The sequence below is a fragment of the Myxocyprinus asiaticus genome, chromosome 47 (genome assembly GCF_019703515.2).
Source record: "Myxocyprinus asiaticus isolate MX2 ecotype Aquarium Trade chromosome 47, UBuf_Myxa_2, whole genome shotgun sequence".
In the NCBI taxonomy this organism is placed as follows: Eukaryota; Metazoa; Chordata; class Actinopteri; order Cypriniformes; family Catostomidae; genus Myxocyprinus; species Myxocyprinus asiaticus.
In genome coordinates this window covers 365,591-392,500 of record NC_059390.1, presented here as the reverse complement: position 1 = coordinate 392,500, position 26,910 = coordinate 365,591, and the positions used below count along the sequence as shown (strand labels likewise).

General features: G+C 40.6%; 2 protein-coding genes and 1 long non-coding RNA gene across 9 annotated transcripts in view; 2 read left to right on the top strand and 1 right to left on the bottom strand.

The window, feature by feature from the left end:
* Positions 1-987, top strand: part of LOC127436421 (receptor-type tyrosine-protein phosphatase O-like) — a 75,227-nt gene extending 74,240 nt beyond the window's left edge. For both annotated transcript variants that reach the window (XM_051690545.1, XM_051690544.1), the window contains 2 exons: positions 616-724; positions 845-987. In XM_051690545.1, the coding sequence (XP_051546505.1) occupies positions 616-720 (105 nt within the window). In that variant the 3' untranslated portion in view covers positions 721-724; positions 845-987. The remainder of the gene's footprint in view (positions 1-615; positions 725-844) is intronic.
* A 5,518-nt stretch (positions 988-6,505) lies between these two features.
* Positions 6,506-11,866, top strand: LOC127436468 (uncharacterized). Of its 3 annotated transcripts, none has more exons than XR_007896397.1 (4): positions 6,506-7,771; positions 7,848-7,948; positions 10,848-10,965; positions 11,195-11,866. It is a non-coding gene; the product is annotated as an uncharacterized LOC127436468 (long non-coding RNA). The 3 variants fall into 3 exon arrangements; XR_007896398.1 differs by having other exon boundaries at positions 11,192-11,866; XR_007896396.1 differs by having other exon boundaries at positions 10,848-11,866.
* Positions 11,867-14,529: 2,663 nt separating this feature from the next.
* LOC127436428 (epidermal growth factor receptor kinase substrate 8-like) overlaps positions 14,530-26,910 on the bottom strand; it is a 66,797-nt gene continuing 54,416 nt past the window's right edge. For 2 of the 4 annotated variants that reach the window (XM_051690556.1, XM_051690557.1), the window contains 5 exons: positions 26,707-26,847; positions 23,627-23,864; positions 23,320-23,503; positions 21,322-21,454; positions 14,530-15,720 (listed from right to left, as the gene is read on the bottom strand). In XM_051690556.1, coding sequence (XP_051546516.1) covers positions 15,604-15,720; positions 21,322-21,454; positions 23,320-23,503; positions 23,627-23,864; positions 26,707-26,847 — 813 coding nt within the window. In that variant the 3' untranslated portion in view covers positions 14,530-15,603. Of the gene's footprint in view, positions 15,721-21,321; positions 21,455-23,319; positions 23,504-23,626; positions 23,865-25,096; positions 25,121-26,556; positions 26,593-26,706; positions 26,848-26,910 lie in introns of all 4 variants that reach the window. The other 2 variants (XM_051690554.1, XM_051690555.1) reach the window with 2 other exon arrangements.

Sequence of the window (26,910 nt, the reverse complement as noted above, 5' to 3'; positions counted from 1 at the left end):
GTGTGTGTGTGTGTGTGTGTGTGTGATGACAGTAAGCAGAGCGCTCGGTGTGTGTGTGTGTGATGACAGTGAGCAGAGTGCTCTGGGTGTGTGTGTGTGTGTGTGTGTGTGTGTGTGAGTGATGACAGTGAGCAGAGCGCTCTGGGTGTGTGTGTGTATGTGTGTGTGTGTGTGATGACAGTGAGCAGAGCGCTCTGGGTGTGAGTGTGTGTGTGTGTGTGTGTGTGTGTGTATGTGTATGATGACAGTGAGCAGAGCGCTCTAAAGCGTGCAGCACATACAGACTATATATTTATTTTAATGATGAAATTTAATTAAACTGCCTAATACGGAATATTACAACCATGTGGCACAAATAATATCCTGGTATATTTTGCTTTGAAAAGAGTGGGAACCCTGTTATTATTACCTCCAATAACTAATATTGTAGCTGATATTATTAATCTATGCAACAATGTTATACTGTATTTATTGTTGATGGATAACAGTATAGTACTGCTATAGAAATAGATTGAATTGGAAAAAATAAACCATAAATATGATCAGTTTAGAGAAATACTGATAACATTGTCACAAATATCAATGAAAATAATGAATGAACGTGTGTGTGTTCAGGAGCAGTATGTGTTCATTCATCAGTGTGTTCTGCTCATGTGGAAGAAGAAGAAACAACAGTCTCACACCAGTGACATCATCTATGAGAACGTCAGCAAATCTTAATGAAGTGAGAACTGCACAACAACTACACAACTACACAATACATACACAGCCAGTGCTGTAATAACAGAAAATGATTAATAAAATAGTTCCCACTTTTCATGTGTCTCATGCTGGTTTCCTTCAGGTCCTGCAGTCTGATTCTCTTCAGAGAGACGTGTGACATCATCACCAAACACCAACAAACAAACAAACAAGTGGCTGCCGAGGAGCATCTTCGCTCATTAAATCCCCATAGAAGCTCTTCATCAGTGAAAGTTTGACAGAACCAATCAAATGCCTTAAAAAACCTGCATCGTCGCGCGGCTGTGGCGTGTTTTTGCCGCTGGACTGAATCTGCAGCTTTGGCGCCCTCTGGTGACCACAGTTCTATCAGCGTTTAGTCATTAGTTTGTGTGTTAATCTCAGGATCATGTAGTGTACGCTGCTCGCTACCGCCGCCCTGCTGGACACGCTGAGGAACGCAGGACAGAAATGTTGTATGCTGCTGTACAGTGTGTATTGTGAGTTTATGTCGCACTCTGTCTGTAGTAGGTTTAGTTTTCATGGCCAGACGTTATGTGAAGAGCTTTCCGTCCTGAAATCATCGTCACACAAAAGCGAAATTCTCCTGATGGCACGCAAATACGGTTCGTATGTGATGGCCTTTAATATTCTGTCACTGCCACATACACACACAGATCAACGTGTTTCTGTGAAGAGTGTTTGAGGTGCTTCCATTCAACGATGAATGAGAGAGATAAAGAAAATAATTTTAAATTGTGACTTGCAGCACTCAACTGTGTGGACAAGTGTGTGAGTGTGTGTGAGTGTGTGTGTTTGAGTGTGTGTGTGTGTGTGTGTGTGAGAGTGTGTGTGTGTGTGTGTGTGTGTGTGTGAGAGTGTGTTGAGTGTTTGTGCATATGTGTGAGAGAGTGTGCGTGTGAGTGTGCGTGCGTGTGAGTGTGCGTGCCTGTGCGTGCGTGTGTGTTTGAGTGTGTGTGCGTGAGTGTGAGTGTGTCTGAGTGTGTGTGTGTGTTTGTGTGTGAGTGTGCCTGTGTGTGAGAGTGTGTGTGTGAGAGTGTGTGACTGTGTATGCGTGTTTGTGTGTGTGTGAGTGTGTGTGTGAGTGTGTGTATATGTGTGAGTGTGTGTGTGTGTGTGTGTGTGAGTGTGTGTGTGTGTGTGTGTGTGAGTGAGTGCGTGAGAGAGTGTGTGAGTGTGTGTATATGTGAGAGTGTGTGTGAGTGAGAATGTGTGTGTGTGTGTGTGTGTGTGTGTGTGTGTGTGTGTGAGAGTGTGTGTGTGTGTGTGTGTGTGTGTGTGTGTGTGTGTGTGTGAGAGAGTGTGTGTGTGTGTGTGTGTATGTGTGAGAGTGTGTGTATGTGTGTGTGTGTGTGTATATATGTGTGTATATGTGTGTATATGTGTGTGTGTGTGTGTGTGTGTGTGTGTGAGAGTGTGTGTTTATGTGTGTGTGTGTGTGTGTGAGAGTGTGTGTGTGTGTGTGTGTGTGTGTGTGTGAGAGTGTGTGTGTGTGTGTGTGTGTGTGTGTGTGTGTGAGAGAGTGTGTGTGTGTGTGTGTGTATGTGTGAGAGTGTGTGTATGTGTGTGTGTGTGTGTATATATGTGTGTATATGTGTGTATATGTGTGTGTGTGTGTGAGTGTGTGTGTGTGTGAGAGTGTGTGTTTATGTGTGTGTGAGTGTGTGTGTGTGTGTGTGTGAGAGTGTGTGTGTGTGTGTGTTTAACTGAGTACAGCAGGTTATTGACGAGGTTTTATCTGAAATATTTGAGCTCTGGACTGTCAGACAGTTTATTTTGCACTGATCATATCTGTTACTGTAAAACGATGTACCGCTTAGAGAGGGAATCCGGTAGCTGCGCTTCTGTGACTGTAGATTGTGTGTTTATAGTTTCTCTGCAATGCAAAGCCTGCGATCTTCATATCCACGACACAAACGGCTGCAAAATCCGCTTCAACTGGAGTTTCATCCTGCACATATCAACGAGTTTCAGCGAGCTGTGACAGCAAACACAAGTGCAGCGCTTGGACATTCAGTGCACACTGGAATAACTCCGGACATTAGTAAATGCACTGTAAAACGAATTAACGTGGCATCCAGTTAAATCTGCTGACTGATGAACTGAGAGTGTCGAGCAGCTCGTATCAGAACTGGAGTTTCGGATGAAATGTAAAGCTTCGCTGTTGTTGGTGTTTAATCAGCGTGAAGCTCCACAGATGATCATGGACACTGAATCCACATGTTCACGTGCTGCTGTGTGTATGAACGTTGCATGCTGCATAAAGACAGAAATGAGATTAGTCTCATGTTTAGGTTTAGATTCGAGCTCAGTGTTTTATTTGATCAGACTTGCCTGTTCAGTCAAACACACGGGTTTACAAATGTCTCAAGTTTACAGACAAATAAATATGACATTTCCCTGTAAATGTAGGTAACATCTCACCTGAGATAGGGGTTTTCTATAATTCAGCAGTGATTAGGCATTGATGTCTGTAAATAATGTTCATTTCTACCAGAAATGACAAAAGAAGTGCAGTATTGTGCTGAACGGTCGGGTAGATAACATACGATTAATGTTGAGGATATATGAATGCAACAGCTGCACTGCAAGAAATCTGTATTTTTGTCTTGTTTTCCAGTAAAAATTATCCAAACATTCTTAAAACAAGAAATACGATATTTAGAGAGAAATCTAAACCAAATTTAGAGCGTTTTATGCTTAAAACAAGAAAAATGATTTGCCACGTGGGTTAGAAAAATTCACTAAACTCAAAGAGAAAACAAGTTTATTTTTCTTAAATAAACACTGACTCAAAATCATATGCCATTTTGCTTGTCGAGTAAATATATATTGTTTTAAGAATGTCTCTTTTTTTTTTTCTGGAAAAATACAAAAATACTAAACAAGAAAATGATTTATTTTGTGCCGTGTGAATGATCTGCACTGCAAAAAACTCTTTTTCTTAAACGGTACTTTTGTCTTGTTTTTCAGTAAAAAGATCAAAGCTTCATTAAAAGCAGAATATATCTTAAGTTCATTTGTCTTATCTCATTGTCAAATCATATTTTCTGGTATTATGCATAAATCTAACACAATTTAGTTCAATTGAATTCAAATATATTCTCTGAACAAGTCCTTTTGTGGATTATATTGCCCATTTTTTTCTTCTCGAGTGAACTTATGTTCAAAATATTAAGAAAATGATTTTTGCAGTATGCAGATATTTATATTTAGACCAATCCGTCCAACCTCAGAAAACGATTTCTTTGACAGGCAACTTCACGTTTATATTTTATTTACTGTGTGTCCAGGTCAGTCTTTTGGTGCCATTCTTGTGTGTTGTGTGACGTAAAGTAGCCGAGCAATCCACAATCATCATCACAGAGTTTTAATGTGTGTGTGTGTGTGTGTGTTTGTTTGAAAAATAAACATTTGAATACTAATTCTTATGAGCTGCTGAATGACCTTCATAATGCTCTTGATTTCTGTCCAGTCCTGCTGATTTGTGGATGTTTAGTTTCAGTTCCTGTTCTTGTATTTATGACATAATGAGCTGATATCATGAAAAATCTAATTCCCTAATATCATAAAGTCTAGGTTTTTTCCAGTCATATTTACTTTTCCACGACCACTTTCCCCTCTCTCTGATGCTGGACAACAAACCAGTGATGCTCATACATTATTAATGAGTGATGTGGGCGTGTGCAGTGACGCTCATACATTATTAATGAGTGATGTGGGCGTGCGCAGTGACGCTCATACATTATTAATGAGTGATGTGGGCGTGCGCAGTGACGCTCATACATTATTAATGAGTGATGTGGGCGTGCGCAGTGACGCTCATACATTATTAATGAGTGATGTGGGCGTGCGCAGTGACGCTCATACATTATTAATGAGTGATGTGGGCGTGCGCAGTGACGCTCATACATTATTAATGAGTGATGTGATGTGGCCGTGCAGTGAAGCTAATACATTATTAGTAAGTGATGCAATGTGGGTGTGTCCAGTGATGCTCATTCATTATTAATGAGTGATGGAATGTGGGCGTGTCCAGTGACACTCATTCATTATTAATGAGTGATGTGGGCATGTCCATGTCCAGTGATGCTTATTCATTATTAATGAGTGATGGAATGTGGGCGTGTGTGTTTGTTTGAAAAATAAACATTTGAATACTAATTCTTATGAGCTGCTGAATGACCTTCATAATGCTCTTGATTTCTGTCCAGTCCTGCTGATTTGTGGATGTTTAGTTTCAGTTCCTGTTCTTGTATTTATGACATAATGAGCTGATATCATGAAAAATCTAATTCCCTAATATCATAAAGTCTAGGTTTTTTCCAGTCATATTTACTTTTCCACGACCACTTTCCCCTCTCTCTGATGCTGGACAACAAACCAGTGATGCTCATACATTATTAATGAGTGATGTGGGCGTGGGCAGTGACGCTCATACATTATTAATGAGTGATGTGGGCGTGCGCAGTGACGCTCATACATTATTAATGAGTGATGTGGGCGTGCGCAGTGACGCTCATACATTATTAATGAGTGATGTGGGCGTGCGCAGTGACGCTCATACATTATTAATGAGTGATGTGGGCGTGCGCAGTGACGCTCATACATTATTAATGAGTGATGTGATGTGGCCGTGCAGTGAAGCTAATACATTATTAGTAAGTGATGCAATGTGGGTGTGTCCAGTGATGCTCATTCATTATTAATGAGTGATGGAATGTGGGCGTGTCCAGTGACACTCATTCATTATTAATGAGTGATGTGGGCATGTCCATGTCCAGTGATGCTTATTCATTATTAATGAGTGATGTGATGTGGGTGTGTCCAATGACATTCATTCATTAATAATGAGTGATGGAATGTGGGCGTGTGTGTTTGTTTGAAAAATAAACATTTGAATACTAATTCTTATGAGCTGCTGAATGACCTTCATAATGCTCTTGATTTCTGTCCAGTCCTGCTGATTTGTGGATGTTTAGTTTCAGTTCCTGTTCTTGTATTTATGACATAATGAGCTGATATCATGAAAAATCTAATTTCCTAATATCATAAAGTCTAGGTTTTTTCCAGTCATATTTACTTTTTCACGACCACTTTCCCCTCTCTCTGATGCTGGACAACAAACCAGTGATGCTCATACATTATTAATGAGTGATGTGGGCATGCGCAGTGACGCTCATACATTATTAATGAGTGATGTGGGTGTGTGCAGTGATGCTCATACATTATTAATGAGTGATGTGGGTGTGCACAGTGATGCTCATACATTATTAATGAGTGATGTGGGCGTGTCCAGTGACACATTCATTATTAATGAGTGATGGAATGTGGGCGTGTCCAGTGACGCTCATTCATTATTATGTGATGTGGGTGTGTCCAGTGACATTCATTCATTAATAATGAGTGATGGAATGTGGGCGTGTCCAGTGACGCATATTCATTATTAATGAGTGATGGAATGTGGGCGTGTCCAGTTACGCTCATTCATTATTGAGTGATGTATTGCGGGCGTGTCCAGTGACATGAGAAATGTGATAAATTATGTGAAGACATGCATACTACTGTTTGAAATGTTTATCATGGAATAAAACATACTGTCTCACTTATGAAAAACATACGGCAGTTTATATTTATCCACTGCTGTTTGTTTGAGGGGCAAAGCCTCTCAACCTCTGACCAAACCAATAGCGTGAGTTTGGGGCGGGATTACCTGTTGTTTTGACAAATGGAAAACCGCGGTAGTGTTTGGCGGGAAACCAGCTTCACAAAACAATCGGTGCTGAAACGTGCCGCTTAAACGAACAGAAATGATCAATGATTTTGCTCAAAATACTCTTCAGCTGCTCGTTTATAACGTGAGGATTCTTCAAAAAGACGTCCAGATCGACAGGACAAAGTTTGTCACCCACATTTACATTTTTTCAACGTAATTATTGATCAATATTGACAAACAGTAAATCTTTTAAAAGCTCCAAGTCTCAAGATTTGATATCTGAACGATATTTTATGATAGCGAAGTTACAGCAATAGCTTCGCTTTAATTTGTGTCAGAAGTGAGTTCAGTTACAGAACTGTACCAGAGACCGTTTAGCAGAGACGGGGCCACTTGTATTAAAATGAATGGGAGAATTTAGCACGGCCAACGGATGTGGAAAAAGAAGTCCCGCCTTACAGGTACAAGAACCAATCACCTTTTAGATTCAGACCGCCTATCAGTCAACTAGAGAACGCGCATGCGCAGGAGATGAACCAGCTTGGGGAAAAAACAGCGTTTCTTTAGCGTGATCTGAGCGAAAGTAGCACAATTTATTATTTATGATACAATTGTTGTCAGATTTTATTGCCGATTTTAAATATGTTATTTAATCATAATCTTGACCAACCATTGTGGAGATTTTGGTCTTTCCTCATTGCCCGGAGGCCTTCCAAAGATGGCCGCCGAGTGGACTGACTTGCCTTGAAAGGAACTTTAGCTTTTGTTCACATGCGTGTTGCTGCTGCTGCTGCCATCTGCTGGTGAGAAACATGACGCGCATCTGCTGCAGTTTTGAGTTCAGTGGCAGCAGGTCAAACTGAGCTGAACACAATTCCTATAGAAAACCAGATGTCTCAAAAAAATGTTTTAACTTGGAAAAGTGTAAAAAAAAAAAAAACACCTTAGTCTATAAGTGACTTAGAAGATATACAATGCACTGCTTTAAAATGCAGATTTATTTTTTATTTTATTTTTTTGAATTTTCACTCATTTAGCTGCACTTTAAAAGCACCAAAATTATTATTATTATTATTATTATTTATTTTTATTTTTTTACACCAAACACTGAATCTTTTGCTATAAATCTATGAGAAATATCATAATTTATGAAGTTACAGTCTGTGCTGTTATGCCATGTATGATTGATTGCTAATCAACATATCTGTGGTTGAGAAGATCATTGGTAGTACTTCTGTTTTTGTAAGTCCAGAACTCTCTGGAGCCTGATATTCTAAACCTGCTCCTCAAGACATTCCACAGTTTCTACATTGAGTGAGTAAAAGACAAACATGATGAATCCTGTCCGATTATAAGAGGAGCTCTTCAAGTTTACTGTGTGTGATTTCAGACATGAAGATGCGTCTCTCGTTCTGGCCGTACTGAGGAATCTGACGAGTGTCGGGAGATTCGACATGGCTGTCATGTTCATGTCATCTGCAGAGAGGAAAGGTAACGAGATCACGAGAAGACATCAGTGACATCATCACTGCTGTTATAATCAACAGAGCGAGAAAAACTGTTGACGGACGGCTGTTTCTGTCGCACTGCAGACACAGTTTTATATGTAGGAATCATATGCAATCTAAAGGACTGTGGTTATTTATATAAGAATTATTAGATTCATTTTTCCTGATATTTTTAAAGTAGCATAAAGTGAATCTGGACTTCATATGTGCTCAGAAGATCATGTGTCGTGTGTGTTCGGAAGATCATGCGTTGCGCATGCGCTCTTCGTGTGTGTTCGGAAGATCATGCGTTGCGCATGCGCTCTTCGTGTGTGTTCGGAAGATCATGTGTTGTGCCTGCGCTCTTCATGTGTGTTCAGAAGATCATGCGTTGCGCATGCGCTCTTCGTGTGTGTTCGGAAGATCATGTGTTGTGCGTGTGCTCTTCGTGTGTGTTCGGAAGATCATGTGTTGTGCCTGCGCTCATCGTGTGTGTTCGGAAGATCATGTGTTGTGCCTGCGCTCTTCGTGTGTGTTCGGAAGATCATGTGTTGTGCCTGCGCTCTTCGTGTGTGTTCGGAAGATCATGTGTTGTGCGTGTGCTCTTCGTGTGTGTTCGGAAGATCATGTGTTGTGCCTGCGCTCTTCGTGTGTGTTCGGAAGATCATGTGTTGTGCCTGCGCTCTTCGTGTGTGTTCGGAAGATCATGTGTTGTGCCTGCGCTCTTCGTGTGTGTTCGGAAGATCATGAGTTGTGCCTGCGCTCTTCGTGTGTGTTCGGAAGATCATGTGTTGTGCCTGCGCTCTTCGTGTGTGTTCGGAAGATCATGCGTTGCGCATGCGCTCTTCGTGTGTGTTCGGAAGATCATGTGTTGTGCCTGTGCTCTTCGTGTGTGTTCAGAAGATCATGCGTTGCGCATGCGCCCTTCATGTGTTCGGAAGATCATGCGTTGTGCATGCGCTCTTCATGTGCTATGCGTTGCGCATGCGCTCATCGTGTGTGTTTGGAAGATCATGCATTGCGCATGCGCTCTTCGTGTGTGTTCGGAAGATCATGCGTTGCTCATGCGCTCTTCGTGTGTGTTCGGAAGATCATGCGTTGCTCATGCGCTCTTCGTGTGTGTTCGGAAGATCATGTGTTGTGCCTGCGCTCTTCGTGTGTGTTCGGAAGATCATGTGTTGTGCCTGCGCTCTTTGTGTGTGTTCGGAAGATCATGTGTTGTGCCTGCGCTCTTCGTGTGTGTTCGGAAGATCATGTGTTGTGCCTGCGCTCTTCGTGTGTGTTCAGAAGATCATGCGTTGCGCATGCGCCCTTCATGTGTTCGGAAGATCATGCGTTGTGCATGCGCTCTTCATGTGCTATGCGTTGCGCATGCGCTCATCGTGTGTGTTTGGAAGATCATGCATTGCGCATGCGCTCTTCGTGTGTGTTCGGAAGATCATGCGTTGCTCATGCGCTCTTCGTGTGTGTTCGGAAGATCATGCGTTGCTCATGCGCTCTTCGTGTGTGTTCGGAAGATCATGTGTTGTGCCTGCGCTCTTCGTGTGTGTTCGGAAGATCATGTGTTGTGCCTGCGCTCTTTGTGTGTGTTCGGAAGATCATGTGTTGTGCCTGCGCTCTTCGTGTGTGTTCGGAAGATCATGTGTTGTGCCTGCGCTCTTCGTGTGTGTTCAGAAGATCATGCGTTGCGCATGCGCCCTTCATGTGTTCGGAAGATCATGCGTTGTGCATGCGCTCTTCATGTGCTATGCGTTGCGCATGCGCTCATCGTGTGTGTTTGGAAGATCATGCATTGCGCATGCGCTCTTCGTGTGTGTTCGGAAGATCATGCGTTGCTCATGCGCTCATCGTGTGTGTTTGGAAGATCATGCATTGCGCATGCGCTCTTTATGTGTGTTTGGAAGATCATGCGTTGCGCATGTGCTCTTCGTGTGTGTTCGGAAGATCATGCGTTGCTCATGCGCTCTTCGTGTGTGTTCGGAAGATCATGTGTTGTGCCTGCGCTCTTTGTGTATGTTCAGAAGATCATGCGTTGCGCATGCACCCTTCATGTGTTCGGAAGATCATGCGTTGTGCATGCGCTCTTCATGTGCTATGCGTTGCGCATGCGCTCATCGTGTGTGTTCGGAAGATCATGCATTGTGCATGCGCTCTTTATGTGTGTTTGGAAGATCATGCATTGCGCATGCACTCTTCATGTGTGTTCGGAAGATCATGCGTTGCGCATGTGCTCTTCATGTGTTATGCGTTGCGCATGCGCTCTTCGTGTGTGTTTGGAAGATCCTGCTTTGCGCGTGCGCTCTTCGTGTGTGTTTGGAAGATCCTGCGTTGTGCGTGCGCTCTTCGTGTGTGTTTGGAAGATCCTGCGTTGTGCGTGCGCTCTTCGTGTGTGTTTGGAAGATCATGCGTTGTGCGTGCGCTCTTCGTGTGTGTTTGGAAGATCATGCGTTGTGCGTGTGCTCTTCATGTGTGTTCGGAGAATCATGTGTTGTGCATGCACTCTTTATGTGTCATGCGTTACGCATGCATTCTTTGTGTGTGTTCGGAAGATCATGCATTGCGCATGCGCTCTTCGTGTGTGTTCGGAAGATCATCCGTTGCGCACGCGCTCTTTGTGTGTCATGCGTTGCGCACGCGCTCTTTGCGTGTGTTCGGAAGATCATGCGTTGCACACACGCTCTTTATATGTACAGCAGGGTTCAACTGGATTTAACAAATAAAAAAGATTTGTCCTGCATGTGAGATTTTGTCCAATACTGTATATATTAGATGAAATCATGTTTAATGATCCTAAAACAAATACAAAAATATTTAATTCAAGAATTACACTTTGTTTAAGATTTAGTTTTTTCTTATGTAGGCTGTAATCATTTATGTATTTTTTCTCTGTGCATGAATCACAGATTATTTAGCGGAGACGGGCCACTTCTATTAAAATAAATGGGAGAAATTGGAACGCCCAACCAAGATGCTGTAGTGTCCCACGGGCAACGGATGTAGAAAGGAAGTCCCGCCTTACAGGTAAAAGAGCCAATCACCTTTTAGATACAGACATCACCTGTCAATCATCTCAAAAGCGTGCATGCGCATTAGCTATGCAAGCTGGGAAAAATTGGGTTTTAGGGTAATCTGAGGTGAAGCAGCACAATTTATGATACCAGCATTGTCAGATTTTATTGCTGATTTGAAATATGTTCTTTGATCGTAATCTTGACCGTTTTTGAGATTTGGTCTTTCCCCATTCAAGTAGACAGGAGCTGCACTGGCATGACTGGAAATAACCTCCTGACAGCGTTCCAAAGATGACAGTGGATGAATGCAGCAAGCGATGTCGGAAGATGTTATCCTCAACCACTAATCTAGTGTCAGTGGGAGTTTTTACGTTTCACTTATCGTTAAGGTGTGGATTTGGCTTTGGGAAACTGACCAGCAGTTATGTGCCACTTTATCCTGAAGCAGAAATCGAAAGCAACAGGCAATGTGTCGCTTAAGATTCCAAAAGGAATATTTGCTAATTCTCACGGTCTCTCCACACTCCTTTTCGATTTCTTCTCCTTCCTCGTTCTTTGCATTTATGTATAAGGTTTGCAACTTCACTAAAACAATGTTTGAACTCCCTCAGGCCTATTTCGCAGATTCCCAAACCAGCATATCACGAAGTGCATTTTGGGTTGCGCGAGCGGTGCTGAGCAGCCTGAGCGAGTGGAGTGGAATCTTCAAAAAGGCACTCTCCGTTCAGGTGGAATTATGTCCGCGCACATGCGCTGGATTCAACGCGCCGGCCTGACGGACCGTTCCGTTCAAGACTTACAGAAGAAATACGGCCTCTGACCTCTGCTCACAGGGGTTTGGATCTCACCAGTCTAAAAAACATCTGTGACGTTTCTTTGAATGTGAATGAAATAAATGTTTATTAAACACGCTCGGGTCTCTGGTGCCTTTAAACTGAATTCATATCAATGTTGTTTTGAAAGCAGCTTCATTTCAAATGTTTTTGTGATCAAAACTCCAGCTGATGTTTCAAACAGTGCTGATTCAGATGGAGCTGTTTTCTAGAAGTGAATCACTCAGATCTACAGTTGATAGAGCAGATCGAACAAGTTCAGTTCATGTCTTGTGATATCTGAGGAGAATCTCTCAGTTAGTTCCTCTGAATCTTCACTACAAATCTGCTCAACACACCTTCATTCATGTGAAGAGCTCAGTGGCTCAGGAGGAAGAATGACAACACCAAGAGATGGAAGAGTGCTGGTTTGAGTCCCAGAAGAGCATCAAAGTCCCAGTGCAGCATCCTCTCCACAAACACCAGCTGAAAAACCTTGTGACTTAGTCTCTAAACATCATTTAAGTCCTCATTCTCTCTTGCAGCAGAACCACTGCTGGATATTGTGTCAGAGGCCTGGGGGGGGGACACCCAGATGTTTGCCCCCCCCCACTCTCAGCTGATCAGACATCTGATCATCCTTTAACCATCATGCTTCTGTGACCAGGCCAGGTTTCAAACCAGGATCCTCCACACCAGGAGAACATGCTCACACCACTGAGCCACTGGCACTTCCACACAAACACTTGTTTATTTAGAGGCTTTATCTCGATTAATCACCGACAAACTGAAGAACTGACGCTAAAACAGATTTCAACAACAAGATCAGGATTTGAACCAGGATTCTCCACACAAGCACTGCACACTCATACCACTGAGCCACTGGCACTTCCACATGGATGAGAGTTTTGGGGAGATTTGTCTCAATAGTTTACAAGCCGACAAAATAAAAGCAAGTTTATTGTGTTTAAACTGGGAATCAAACCAAGATTTTCCACACAAGAGAAACTGCGCTTATACCACTGAGCCACTGATGGCTTCATGCGCTCAGCTTCACGTCAGTGACTCAGTGGTATAAGCACTTTGTACTGAGTTTGAATCGTGAATTAAGAAGAATTATGGACTTGTGAGAAGTTGTTTCTACTCTGAGGTGTTGTGGGATGTTTTGGTTGAACATTGAGAGCAAAAGATCAAAAGCTCTTGAAAGTGCTTCAGTGATATCAGTGTGTTTGTGTTTGTCTGGAGAACTTTGTTTTGTATCTGTCTGCTCATGGAAAACCTGACCGAGTCTTTTCAGCTTGTAAGGGATTCATTGAGACAAATCCACACTGAAGCAGTGTTTGTGTGGTGATTCAGTGTATAAGTGTGTCTGTTATTGCACAGAGAATCCTGGTTTGAATCCCAGTCAAGAAAATGTGTCTTTATGTCTTCAGTTTGAAGATGATTGAGACAAAACCACTAAAAATTAAAGCATACGGTGTCTCAGTGGTGTAAGAGCTGTGCTTGTGCGCAGAATATCAGAAAGTTTGCTTTATTTCTTTGGTTTGTAAATGATTGGAGACAAAGTACCCAAAAGATCACTCCAAACATATGAAGCTGCCAGTGGCTCTGTGATAAGAGCATCAGTGTGTTGTGCCGAATACCTCGGTTCAGTTCCCATTCTAGACATGTTAAATTTGCTTTAGTATCTTTTCTTGGTAAATGATTCCTCCTCAAAAACTCCTGTGAACATCTGAAAGCACCAGTGGCTCAGTGGTATGAGTGTGCAGTGCTTGTGTGGAGAATCCTGGTTCGAGTCCTGATCTTATTGTTGAAATCTGTTTTAGCTTCAGTTCTTCAGTTTGTCGGTGATTAATCGAGATAAAGCCTCTAAATAAACAAGTGTTTGTGTGGAAGTGCCAGTGGCTCAGTGGTGTGAGCATGTTCTCCTGGTTTGAAACCTGGCCTGGTCACAGAAGCATGATGGTTAAAGGGTGATCAGATGTCTGATCGGGTGGGGGTGGGGGCAAACATCTGGGTGTCCCCCCCCCAGGCCACTGACACAATATCCAGCAGTGGTTCTGCTGCTGCAAGAGAGAGAATGAGGACTTAGTCTCTATTATTCTGGTGTAAAACTAAGTCATGAGGTTTTTCAGCTGGTGTTTGTGGAGAGGCTGCTGCACTGGGACTTTGATGCTCTTCTGGGACTCAAACCAGCAATCTTCCATCTCTTGGTGTTGTCATTCTTCCTCCTGAGCCACTGAGCTCTTCACATGAATGAAGGTGGGTTGAGCAGATTTGTAGTGAAGATTCAGAGGTTCTCCTCAGATATCACAAGACATGAACTGAACTCATGTGTTTCAGCTCCACCATCATGAAGTCGTTCGATCTAATGTGTCTTGATAGGGCACTAACAGTACGGCAGTGTGATGCTGATTACACTTCCAAAAGGAATCTTTATCCACTGATGGCCTTTAAAAGAATATGCATTTTCTGATGAAATAACTGTTTCATTGTGTTACAGTAAATGTTGTGTCAGCAATATCTTTGTTGGGCTCTTAAATGGACGTTACATTTGTCTATCATGATAGTCACCAGTCAAGGTTTGAGACCGCATGTTCATGAGCTGCCGTCAGCCAATCAGTGTCGACATGACGTAATTTTCCTGCGGCTCCAGAGTCACATGACATTTGCAGCTCAGGTGATTAGGGTAGCACAAAAAAAGTGCACAGGTGAACACTAACAGTGAATCTGAACAAACACTCATTAACGCACCACAAATATGACGTGAATCCATTTATTCAGCACACACACTTATATTCACAGTATGACGTGGCATTTGTGTTCATATAGAAACGGTCTGTTGTAACCTTTAGAATTATTTGGCTACACATCAGTCACAGCTCTGGGGCTCAATGTGATTTTCAAAAAAAACGAATTCTCTTGAAAGTATATGATTTACAGCAGAGAGAGTGACTGTATTAAACATGACATCATCATGACATCACTATAACAGGCTGGAGAGAGAGAGAGAAAGCTCTTCTGATACAGGAAGACAAAACTGCTAAACGATTTTGGCCCAAAATTAGTCAAAACTCGATTAACAATTTTGTTCAAAGTTTGCTCGAGTTTCAGAAACAGATCAACAGAAACGATGCAGATCGTGTGCGGCCTCAAACTAACTCTTGTTTCGTCTTTTCCAGTAGTGAGATTTATAAAGCTTCTCTTTTGGCATTACAATCAAGTATAAAACAATCATGTCAATAAATATGATTTTTTTACGCTAATACATGCTTGATAATCTCTCTTATCCATAATCTTCCACGAACATTCAGAGCGGTTGATAAATATTAGAGAAAATAATGATCATTTCAATCCAAAATCCAGCCAGAGAAATAAACATCCCTCTTGTGGATGAACGTGATTAAATGATCAACACATGATTCTGTCATATTCTAATCAATGATTTTGATGATTTCACGGACGTTATAATGTTCTTCTCTTGCTATGAAACTGGACAAGATCTTGTTAAAGTATTAAATTAGAATCCGTCGATACGTCTGAATGGTTTCAGGATATCAGTCCGCAGATGTTGACTATGAAAGGAAGAACGGATGACACTAAACTACATACTTCTGTCATGTTCTTGTATGAACTATTGACATTCATGCGTCTATAATATCAGTGTAGAAAAGTCAAACTTCTTCAAGTTGTGTCAAGCGTGTTCGTCCGCATCCGAGCTGGTTCCGTTATCAGACGGGTCCAGGAGTTCCTGTCGACGGCGCATTATAGCTGCGAACTGAGCGCGCTCCACAGCATCCTGCAAAAGGTCAGAGGTGACAGAGGTGAGTGAGGGGTCAGTGGTTGCTCCCCTCATCGAAGGACTCGACGCCGGAATCACTTGCTCCTGCGACTGATGCCAGTTTCTCCTGCCGCCTCCTCATGATCTCCTGCAGCTCCGAGCCGGAAGTCCTCTACAGACAGACAGACAGACAGACAGACAGACAGACAGACAGCTGTGAGACACCTCACATTTCAATAATACACTGTTAGAAGTCACGGCTTCCTGTAGGATCTCTGATGAGTGTTTATAACAGGTAATATTTAAATGACATTCATGTTTGAGTTAAACTATCAAATTAAAGGAATGTTCTGGGTTCAATAAGGTAAAGCCGAAGAGTACATTTTCAAATGGATTTGCGATAACAGGTGTGTTCGACTTCAAGCAGACCGATCAGCACCTGATTTAAACCAGTGAACTGTTCAGAAGTGCGGAAGCACTGACTATTGTTTATGGTGTCTGTAATGTTGCTCCCAAAAGTTGTTCAAACGTCTACACAAACAGTTAAATTGCATGACAAAAATAATTAACTAAGCTCAAAACTGTTTTTGCACCAAATAGGAAAAATATCCGATTATGAATGCATTACATCAGGTTACAAATAGCCGTGCATGTATCTCCGAGCCACTGAACACTAATGATTTACCAGGGACTAAAAACGGTTCAAGGAACGAAAACCAAAAACCGAAAACGAACAAAATTATTTTTGCAGAACGTAACTGAAAACGGGAATGAAACCCTTTTGAATTGTTCTGGAGTAAAAACTTTATTTTTAAATGCTGGTGACCGGTTAATAGCAGCAGCACACACACTGCGCTGTCACATGGCATCTGTTACTTCTCTCAGCGCTGGTTAGGGTGGACCAATCACAGTCGTTTATAATTACTGGATGGATGAGGAGTGCTGTGGCAGGATTACGAATCGTTGCAATTATTGTTTTTAATTAAAAATTACTATTCAGTGTAAAAATTCAGTATTCTTAAAATTGGGCCCTACATCTGAAACTTTCAAAAAGAGTAACATTATCTGTAATACAGATTACAGTTTGAAATATGTCAAATATGCAAACACTGGTCATGATAAAGGCTATGCTATTTCATTCAAGTAGCTAAAGCTTCACACCTACCATTAGTAAAAACATAAGTGTAATTTTGGTAAAATTCTTGGCACCACCCCAGACCTCACTAATATATAGTATATACTTTCTATATATATATATATACACACACACACACACACACACACACACACTATATTGCCAAAAGTATTCGCTCACCCATCCAAATAATTGAATTCAGGTGTTCCAATCACTTCCATGGCCACAGGTGTATAAAATGAAGCACCTAGGCATGCAGACTGCTTCTACAAACATTTGTGAAAGAATGGGCCGCTCTCAGGAGCTCAGTGAATTCCAGCGTGGTACTGTGATAGGATGCCACCTGTGCAACAAGTCCAGTCGTGAAATTTCCTCACTACTAAATATTCCACAGTCAACTGTCAGTGGTATCATAACAAAGTGGAAGCGATTGGGAATGACAGCAACTCAGCCATGATGTGGTAGGCCACGTAAAATGACAGAGCGGGGTCAGCGGATGCTGAGGCGCATAGTGCGCAGAGGTCGCCAACTTTCTGCAGAGTCAATCGCTACAGACCTCCAAAGTTCATGTGGCCTTCAGATTAGCTCAAGAACAGTGCGTAGAGAGCTTCATGGAATGGGTTTCCATGGCCGAGCAGCTGCATCCAAGCCATACATCACCAAGTGCAATGCAAAGCGTCGGATGCAGTGGTGTAAAGCACGCCACCACTGGACTCTAGAGCAGTGGAGACGCGTTCTCTGGAGTGACGAATCACGCTTCTCCATCTGGCAATCTGATGGATGAGTCTGGGTTTGGCGGTTGCCAGGAGAACGGTACTTGTCTGACTGCATTGTGCCAACTGTGAAGTTTGGTGGAGGGGGATTATGGTGTGGGGTTGTTTTTCAGGAGCTGGGCTTGGCCCCTTAGTTCCAGTGAAAGGAACTCTGAATGCTTCAGCATACCAAGAGATTTTGGACAATTCCATGCTCCCAACTTTGTGGGAACAGTTTGGGGATGGCCCCTTCCTGTTCCAACATGACTGCGCACCAGTGCACAAAGCAAGGTCCATAAAGACATGGATGAGCGAGTTTGGTGTGGAAGAATTTGACTGGCCTGCACAGAGTCCTGACCTCAACCCGATAGAGCACCTTTGGGATGAATTAGAGCAAAGACTGTGAGCCAGGCCTTCTCGTCCAACATCAGTGTCTGACCTCACAAATGCGCTTCTGGAAGAATGGTCAAAAATTCCCATAAACACACTCCTAAACCTTGTGGAAAGCCTTCCCAGAATAGTTGAAGCTGTTATAGCTGCAAAGGGTGGGCCGACGTCATATTAAACCCTATGGATTAAGAATGGGATGTCACTTAAGTTCATATGCGTCTAAAGGCAGGTGAGCGAATACTTTTGGCAATATAGTGTATATACACACACAAGCAATATCACATGAGCAAGAGTGCGATATGGCTCTGCAGCCGAATCACAACAGTGCTGATTTAGGGACATATAGCACGATTGAGAGTGTGATATTGCTTATATACAACAGTTCAATGAACAAGTAAATTTTAAAAATTAGGAAAAACTGAGTACGGTCATAAATGCATTTGTGCATGGAACTACTTTCTTATGCGACGAATCAGAATCTGCCATTGCTGGTTCAAACCAAATGATGCGTCCAAGCCTTCATTAGTGATTCAAAAAAATTTCACTTTAGAACTAGTATTACGGCTTGGGCTGTTTCTAACAAGTTATCTGAGAAACAAGGATGTGTGTGTGTGTGTGTGTGTGTGTGTGTGTGTGAGAGAGAGAGAGAGAGAGAGAGAGAGAGAGAGAGATGGGGCGTGTGCCATCACTCCCATGCAGAGATGCTGTAGTGTGTCAGTCAGCTTTCTGAAGGTAATGTCATTTTGGTCAAATTCATCCTATTTTCTCAGTTGAAAAATGGCCGTCCAAGCGGGTGTATTTCTCCCTATATCACGGTAGCTGGCGCGCAAGAGTCTTTCACTATAGAAACCGCAATCTCCTTCACCATTTTAAACAGCATGTCCTCTCCAATGTGGAAACTTCAGTAAGAGATAAGCGCCTTGAGTTTGTGTAATTAATCAGTCTGTTGCGTCTCTCAGCTGTGATGAGCCTTAATGCTGAAGTTGTTAGTTTAAAGCCGTTTAAATGTATTTCCCAGCTTTAGTAGTGTAGTAGTAATCCGAGCGATCACGTAGTGCTGATGAATGAAAACAGTGACTGACGCTGACTCACTTCACATCACCTAACTGGCTTATATTACACACAGAAAAGTTTTTTTGCCGCCACCTGCTGGCTAAAATATGTAATGTAAAAAGACAGATAGCTCCTAACACATCTGCACTGCTCTTACACTAGTTTAGAATGGCACGAACACAAGCGGAGTGATACACACAGTGAAGCGTCGGAGTGATGATGGTGTGAGACCATCAGTACTCATGGAACATCTCTCGTCCAATCAGATTCGAGGACTGGAACTAACTGCTGTATATATACTGTGCATTCATAAAGTATTCAGACCCTTCATTTTTTTCACATTTTGTTATGTTGCAGCCTTATGCTAAAATCCTTTAAAAAAATAAATAAAAATCACATCAATCTACACTCTGAATACTTTATGAATGCACTGTATACAGTATATATATATACTGTATATTATACATAAAAATTACTCTAAGTATTAAAAGTGCAGTCCTCGAGGCTGCAGGGCCCCTGAGCTTTCCAAAGTTGAGAAGCCCTGTTGTAAAAAGGGGAAAAAAAACACCGTCTTACCATTTTACAACAACCTGGAATCATGTTTAATGGTGTAACAGTCACATTCAGTCCTCTTTGCAACCTGAACTTGTTCAGAATGCAGCACAGCAAATGAAACGGGTGTTTGGACATGCGTTTTTAAAAATTACAGTTCTTTTTAATAACTTGGTGTCTAAAAATGCGGCGAGATTCAGTGACGTCCGTCCAGCGTGTGTTAACAGTACATCGAAAAACAGCGAAGACGCACACAAAAGCATGTCTGAACAGTCCCTAACTCGCCCTATTCTTGACAAACTGACCCAAACCTGGCCGGAAAACCTGACATGTCGAGTTTATGTCAGGTTGAAGACCTCTATTGCACGTTTAGAATAACCGAATAGTGATTTTGGTAATTGAATAAGTGGCGCTTCAAACGGTTAACTGAATGTCGACTATCCGTGCACAGCCCTAGTTTTTACATTTCATACGCTGTCAATCATGTACATGATTTTGTGAGGAGGCAGGTGAGGAATGAGGATCTAAATGCAGCTTTTAATGGAAACCAAAGATAAACAAAGTACTCAGAATAAAACGAAACATGGGAAACCAGGCACAGAACGTGACGAGAAATCAGTGGAAACAAGAGCTTAAATGCAAATGGGCAAACAAGGAAACGAGGAACACCTGGGGAAAACAATCAGAGGGAAACCAATCATGAAAAGAAACTACAAAGGACTACAAAATTAACAGGAACGGGGAACTATACAAGAATTTCAAAATAAAAGTCTAAGCACAAACACAGGGAATACGTGACACATTTCAATTATTGACCATTTGTTGCAAAGTCCAGGCGGGACAAAATTACATTGATTGAATGTCCAATAGGAAATCAGATGCAGATTCATTGCAAATACCGCTCACGAGGCCCCTGTAGACTTGAGAATGTAGAGAAGCGTGGCGTCCAGGCAGAAGCCAAAAAATGATGCGTTTAGAGCCTCTCGTTCAATCAACATCGATCTTTAGCACCATTCATTTGAACGGCACCGGTCTCTGCCATACACTCCCATTAATTTCATATAGGATAAGGCAGATTGTGTTACTATAGTGATGTGTGATATTTTCTTTTATTCGCTAAAAACATAAAAGCCTAACTTCAATGGAACCCAGAACATTCCTTAAAAAAAGCAGCACAGAGTCAAAACTTCAATACCTCAGAACAACTGCAGCATGATGAAGAGAGAGGAAGACAGCAGAAATGAGTGACTTTAGAGAAGCGTCAGAACTCTACAGCTCAATGATGATCTATAACGAACATGATTCTGTGATGGGACAGTTTGGGGATTGCGAGGTGCATTCTGGGATAGCATCTATTCTTAAACTATGACTGAAAATAACAAAAGACAAACGCCACGAAACATAAATCTACCATATCTATTCAAATATGTGCTAATTCTTATTTCAAACTAATCTCTGCTGGTTGGATTAAATATAGAAAAAGAGAAATCATTAACAATCATGCAAACAACAATATAAGATCTGCTCTGCTGGAAATCAGACATTTATGAGCAACTATTCATTATTCCCAGCAGCATCAGATCAGCCCTTTATTTCCATGTGCTGTTATTTATTAATCAATCAAAGAACCCGTGCAGCAGAGTCATGATCTGAAGTACCTTTAGAGGAACGCTGGTGTAATGTGAAGATCATGTGGAGGTCAGAAGAACACCTGCAGGCAGCAAACACACCACACAACACACAACCACACACTCGCAACTCACACTAACAAACGCTTTTATCTAATGAGCCTGTTTGATTGGTGTCACGTGACCTCAGAGATTCAGAGAGAGTTTAAAGTTCAGAGGAATGGAGAGTGAAATGAAAGAGAACACCTCAGATACTGACTGACCTCGAGAGCAGCTTTCTGAACGGTGACCTGACTGTAGACTCGAGCGCCGTCATCAGGACACACCGTCTTCAGTTCGTCTTTATTCAGAGAGAAGAGTTGAGCGCCCGTCAGCACGCCCAGACTGTTGATGGTCCTGCAGAGATACACAAACACACACACACCCCATCACATCAAACCTGACACAATGTGTCTTCATGTGTATGCACCTCTTTTATGATACTTTTACATTTATGATACTTATGATACTTTCATGATACTTTTATTTCATTTATATGTTACGTTTTACATTTATAATACTTTTACTTTTATGATACTTATGATAGGTTTATGACATTTGTATGATACGTTTTATATTTATAATACTTTTAACTTTATGATACTTATAGTACTTTTTATATTTTTGATACTTTTTACATTTAAAATACTTTTGACACTTTCATGATACTTTTATTATATTTATGTTACGTTTTACATTTATAATACGTTTATGATACTTATGACATTTTTATGACACGTTTTATATTTATAATACTTTTGATACTTTCATGCTACGTTTATGATAGTTTTACTTTTATGATACTTGATACTTTTATGATATTTATGATACCTTTATAATACTGATACTTTTTTAATTGATACTTTTATGATACTTATAAGTTTATATTTTTGATACTTTTACTTATGATATTTATGATACCTTTATGATATTGATACTTTTTTTACATTTATAATACTTATGATACTTTCATGATACTTATGACATTATGATACGTTTTATATTTATAATACTTTTATGATACTGATACTTTTTTAAATTTATGATATGTTATGATACTTTTTTACATTTATGATACTTATGATATTTGTATGATATGTTTTTTATTTATAATACTTTTATGATAGTTTTACTTTAATGATACTTATAATACTTTTATGATACTTATAAGTTTATATTTTGATAATTTTTTACATTTATGATACTTTTACTTTTATGATATTTTTATGATACGTTTTATATTTATAATACTTTTATGATACTTTTACTTTTATGATATTTATGATACCTTTATGATACTTTTATGATATGTATGATACTTTTTTACACTTATGATACTTTTATGATACGTTTTATATTTATAATACTTTTATGATACTTTCATGTTACTTTTATGATAGTTTTACTTTTATGATATTTTTTTACATTTATGAAACTTGCAATACTTTTATGATACATTTTTACATTTAAAATACTTTCATGATAGTTACTGAAAGATACTTTAATACATTTTTTATACTTATACTTTTAAGTTACCTTTATGATACTTTTTTGATACTTTTACATTTATAATACTTATATGATACTTTTTTACTTTTGTTATATGTTTAGCATAATTTATACTATAATGAGACTTAATATACTTTTATGATATTGTATTATGCTTTTTACATACGTTTATGATACTTTTGATATTTTATACTTAAGATACTTTTTATACTTGTATGGTATTTTATGTTACTTTCAAGATATTTTTTTTTCTCCCCAATTTGGAATGCCCAATTCCCAATGCGCTCTAAGTCCTCGTGGTGGCGTAGTGACTCAATCCGGGTGGCGGAGGACGAATCTCACCTGCCTCCGCATCTGAGACCGTCAATCTGTGCATCTTATCACGTGGCTTGTTGAGCGCGTTGGCCAATTTGGTTGCTTAGGAGACCTGACTGGAGTGATAGTCAGCGTCTTTACTTGCTGAGCTACCCAGGCCCCCCTTTAAAGATATTTTTATATACAGTATGTTTATAAAACTTTTATGGTGCTTTTTTGTCATTTTTGGAGCTCAACAGCTCCAATCCCCATTAAGGAAAAGAGCATTGTGAACATTCTGATAAACATCTCCTTTTATGCTGCACAGAAGATAGTCATACGGGTTTGGAACGACATGAAGGAGAGAAAATTATGACAGTGAAGTATTCCTTTGGTGAAAGTAAAACCATGTGACTCACACAGCACTGAATCCTTTGAGCTGTAACCAGGTCTTCACCTCATCAGGTGTGGAGTCATACGTGATGTTCACAGACGGCAGACTGGTGCTGCGAGCAGGAGGCTGAAACTTCTTCTGTGCGCTGCGACCCAACGTCAGTCTGTGCAACAACTCATCTTGAACTTCCTCCATATTAGACTTACGACCTGAGAATGGCACACAGAAACACACACACAAACATGATGAATAATCCTGAGATGTGTGTGATGTACAGTCTGTAGTAATTATAATTGGCTTTACTTTAGCGTATGTGTATGCCGTGTACATACGGTTGGCAGGCGCGGGTCGTTCTCTCTGATGGTCTCTCATGGTCACGCTGTCATTCTTGCTGCTGTTGTTTGCTGTTTGTTCGCTGTTGTTCGCTGGTGAACTGCTCTGAGGCGGCGGGGCAGACGAGGGGGGCAGAGGGGGGTTGGGGATCTGCCCCGGGGCAGGAGGAGGGGGAGGTGTCGGGGTGAGAGGGGCAGGGGTCACTGCTGGTTTGGGCACATAGTCTGAATGCTGTTTCTGTCAGAGAGAGAGATATCGATTTTACTCATTAACTGCAACCCTCATGAGCACACCACTCTGTTACAGTTTCATACATGTTCTTGTCATTTTGCAACTAAAATAAGTTATTTTTGTCAACTTAAATTAAATGCTATTTTGGTCAAATATGATGAACAAAATGTACGAATTATGACTAAAATAAAAACTGTAAAAATGAACATTGCTGACACATGTAATGTTTAATTGTTATGGTTATACTTTACAAACAGTGTGATAGTTGCACATTTTAAACATTTTAATGTTTTTTCACATTGACACACAATAATGAGAGACGTCAAAAAACATTTCTGTGATAATTGACAACACAACACTTAAATTGTATTTAGGAATATTCCTCTTGCAGAAAACACAGCATTAAAAACAGCATAAAATACTTGGACCTGAAGTCCATCACATTTAAATATCAAAATATAACTACACAGATTAAACACATAGTCACTTTCTGAGGTTGAGACCAAAATCATTGTATGAAAAACATATTTCCTCTTTCAAATTAGGACTCCAGACTAAAAAAAAATGACGTTGGACTTAACTTTTTTTTTTCAGTATTTAGGAGCCAAATGGCTATTTTTAGTTGCCAAATCACAGAATTGCTAGAATTTTATAGCAATTAACCCATTAATCAGGGGTTTAATATACATATACATGTACGTCTGAGACCGTCAATCCGCGCATCTTATCACGTGACTTGTTGAGCGCGTTACCATGGAGACGTAGCGCGTGAAGGCTTCACGCTATTCTCCGCGGCATCCACGCACAACTCACCACACGCTCCACCGAGAGCAAGAACCACATTATAGTGACCACGAGGAGGTTACCCCATGTGACTCTACCCTCCCTAGCAACCACGCCAATTTGGTTGCTTAGGAGATCTGGCTGGAGTCACTCAGCACGCCCTGGATTCAAACTAGCGACTCCAGGTGTGATAGTCAGCGTCAATACTCGCTGAGATACCCAGACCTGCTAAAGATGTATTTAATAATTCACAAGATGATATCTGATGAAACAGCATATAAACGCACACAAAGTGTTCCCAACTGATTTTAAATTATTGACGCAATCATTTATTTTAGGTTGCATTTGTGACTATTTTAGTGGCAGTCTGGAGCCCTGAAGATACAAACAAATAACATACTGAGACAGACATATTGTGCACTGTGTCATTGACTGTGTCAAAATAATGAAGTTACCTCGTTTAACTCGCCCAGTAATTGCTTGAGAGAGAAACAAACAGTCAAATGAAAATAATAATGACTGAAATTCAACACACACACACACACACACACACACACACACACATTTACTGAGCTATCTAAATGAGGGCATACTGTAGATGACTAATGTTTTATAAAAGGTAACTATAAATACTATAGACTAACCCTAACCAAAAACATTTTGCATAAAAAAATAAAAAAAACCTGTTTATTTCATTTTACATCCCCAAAAGTCCTCCAAGTGAGGTTTGGTCAGATTTAGCTCACTTCTGGGGACGAATTTGTGTACACACACACACACACACACACACATCAATTCTCTACAGACTTGTGGGAGAAATAATCGTCGATGGCTAAATTTGAGTTTTTACTTGCCAGACTTTTGATGACATGCAAGTGTCATGCAACTGAAAACTAAAAAAGATATCAAGCAAACGGAGAAGGGGGCATCATCACATATATAGTATTCATAAATATGATTTCACGCAATATAGTATGCAAGATTTAGGAAAAATTTTCATATTTCGCTTTTGATCATTTTAATCACATTTCATCTTGTGTATTTCACATTCTATCAATTTATATGATGTCACAGGCTGCTGTCACAGTTTAAAATTTCATGCAAAATTAACAAAATAAATAAAAGTGGGAACGTAATAATTAAAATAAAATTACACATAACAATTACTTAATAATTATATTCTAAAAATAATCAATTTAAGTGCACAGGTGCACTTTAAGTGCAAATCCCTTGCAATGTATGATTAGAAATAATGTTTCTTTTTATCTTTTAGATCACTGACTGTAAATACCAAAGGATTTTAAAAGGGACATGAAATGAAAATGGGGTGCCTGGGTCTCGTCTTTGGATACAAAATACACGGAACGAAACAATAGGAAACTTTTACTTGTATAATGTGTATGACTTGCTTGTACAAATATTAAGTGTACACATTCTCAAATTCAAATCTACAAGATCTCGAGTTTTGCAGCATTTTTACCCTCTAACAAATGTCCAACAGGTGCGATACTGGTCTGTAGTCATGTTTTAAAACACAGAATGTTGTGAAAACAGTCCGTGGAAAAGTTGAACCAAAGTCAGAGTTGACGTCATTAAAAGCAATGTAAGTGACATTTCACTGAACTAAAGCGATGGTGACAGTGTGATCACGAGAGACCTGGACCCACTGACTGTAAAAGACGAGACTGAATCCAGCTTCTTAATCGCCGCCAACTTGTTCAGTAAAAGCATCATGGCGCTCAAGTTCTTCTTCGCCACTAAACAACTCAAGCTCTGGCAAATAAAGTCTGAATATTTACTCGCCCGTGGCTAATAAGATTCATATTTTAGTTGCATAGTGCGAAATTTGTTCACATATGCGAGTGATTTATTCTCAATGTAGAGGGCTGACACACACACACACACACACGTTTACCTTAAACAACTCAAACTCCTTTTTTGGCATCATTAGCTTTAAGATGAACAGATGAACAAAAAACTATTTCATGACGTGACAAAACAAAGAGATGAAAAAGAGAAAATCAAATACAGCTGAATGTGATGATGATTGTGTGTTATAGGTCACCTGTATGGTGTGGCTGTATATGGGCTCCCCGCGGCCCGTCACGTCCACCACTCGGCTGATCTCCAGGATGTTGTTTGGCACGTATCCTGCAACGCCTGCACCATTCCGCACCTTCCACCACTGTTTCCTGTCGTCCAACACCTGACAGCCAATCAGATCGACACATCTCTGAACACATGATCAACACACACAGTCACATACAGA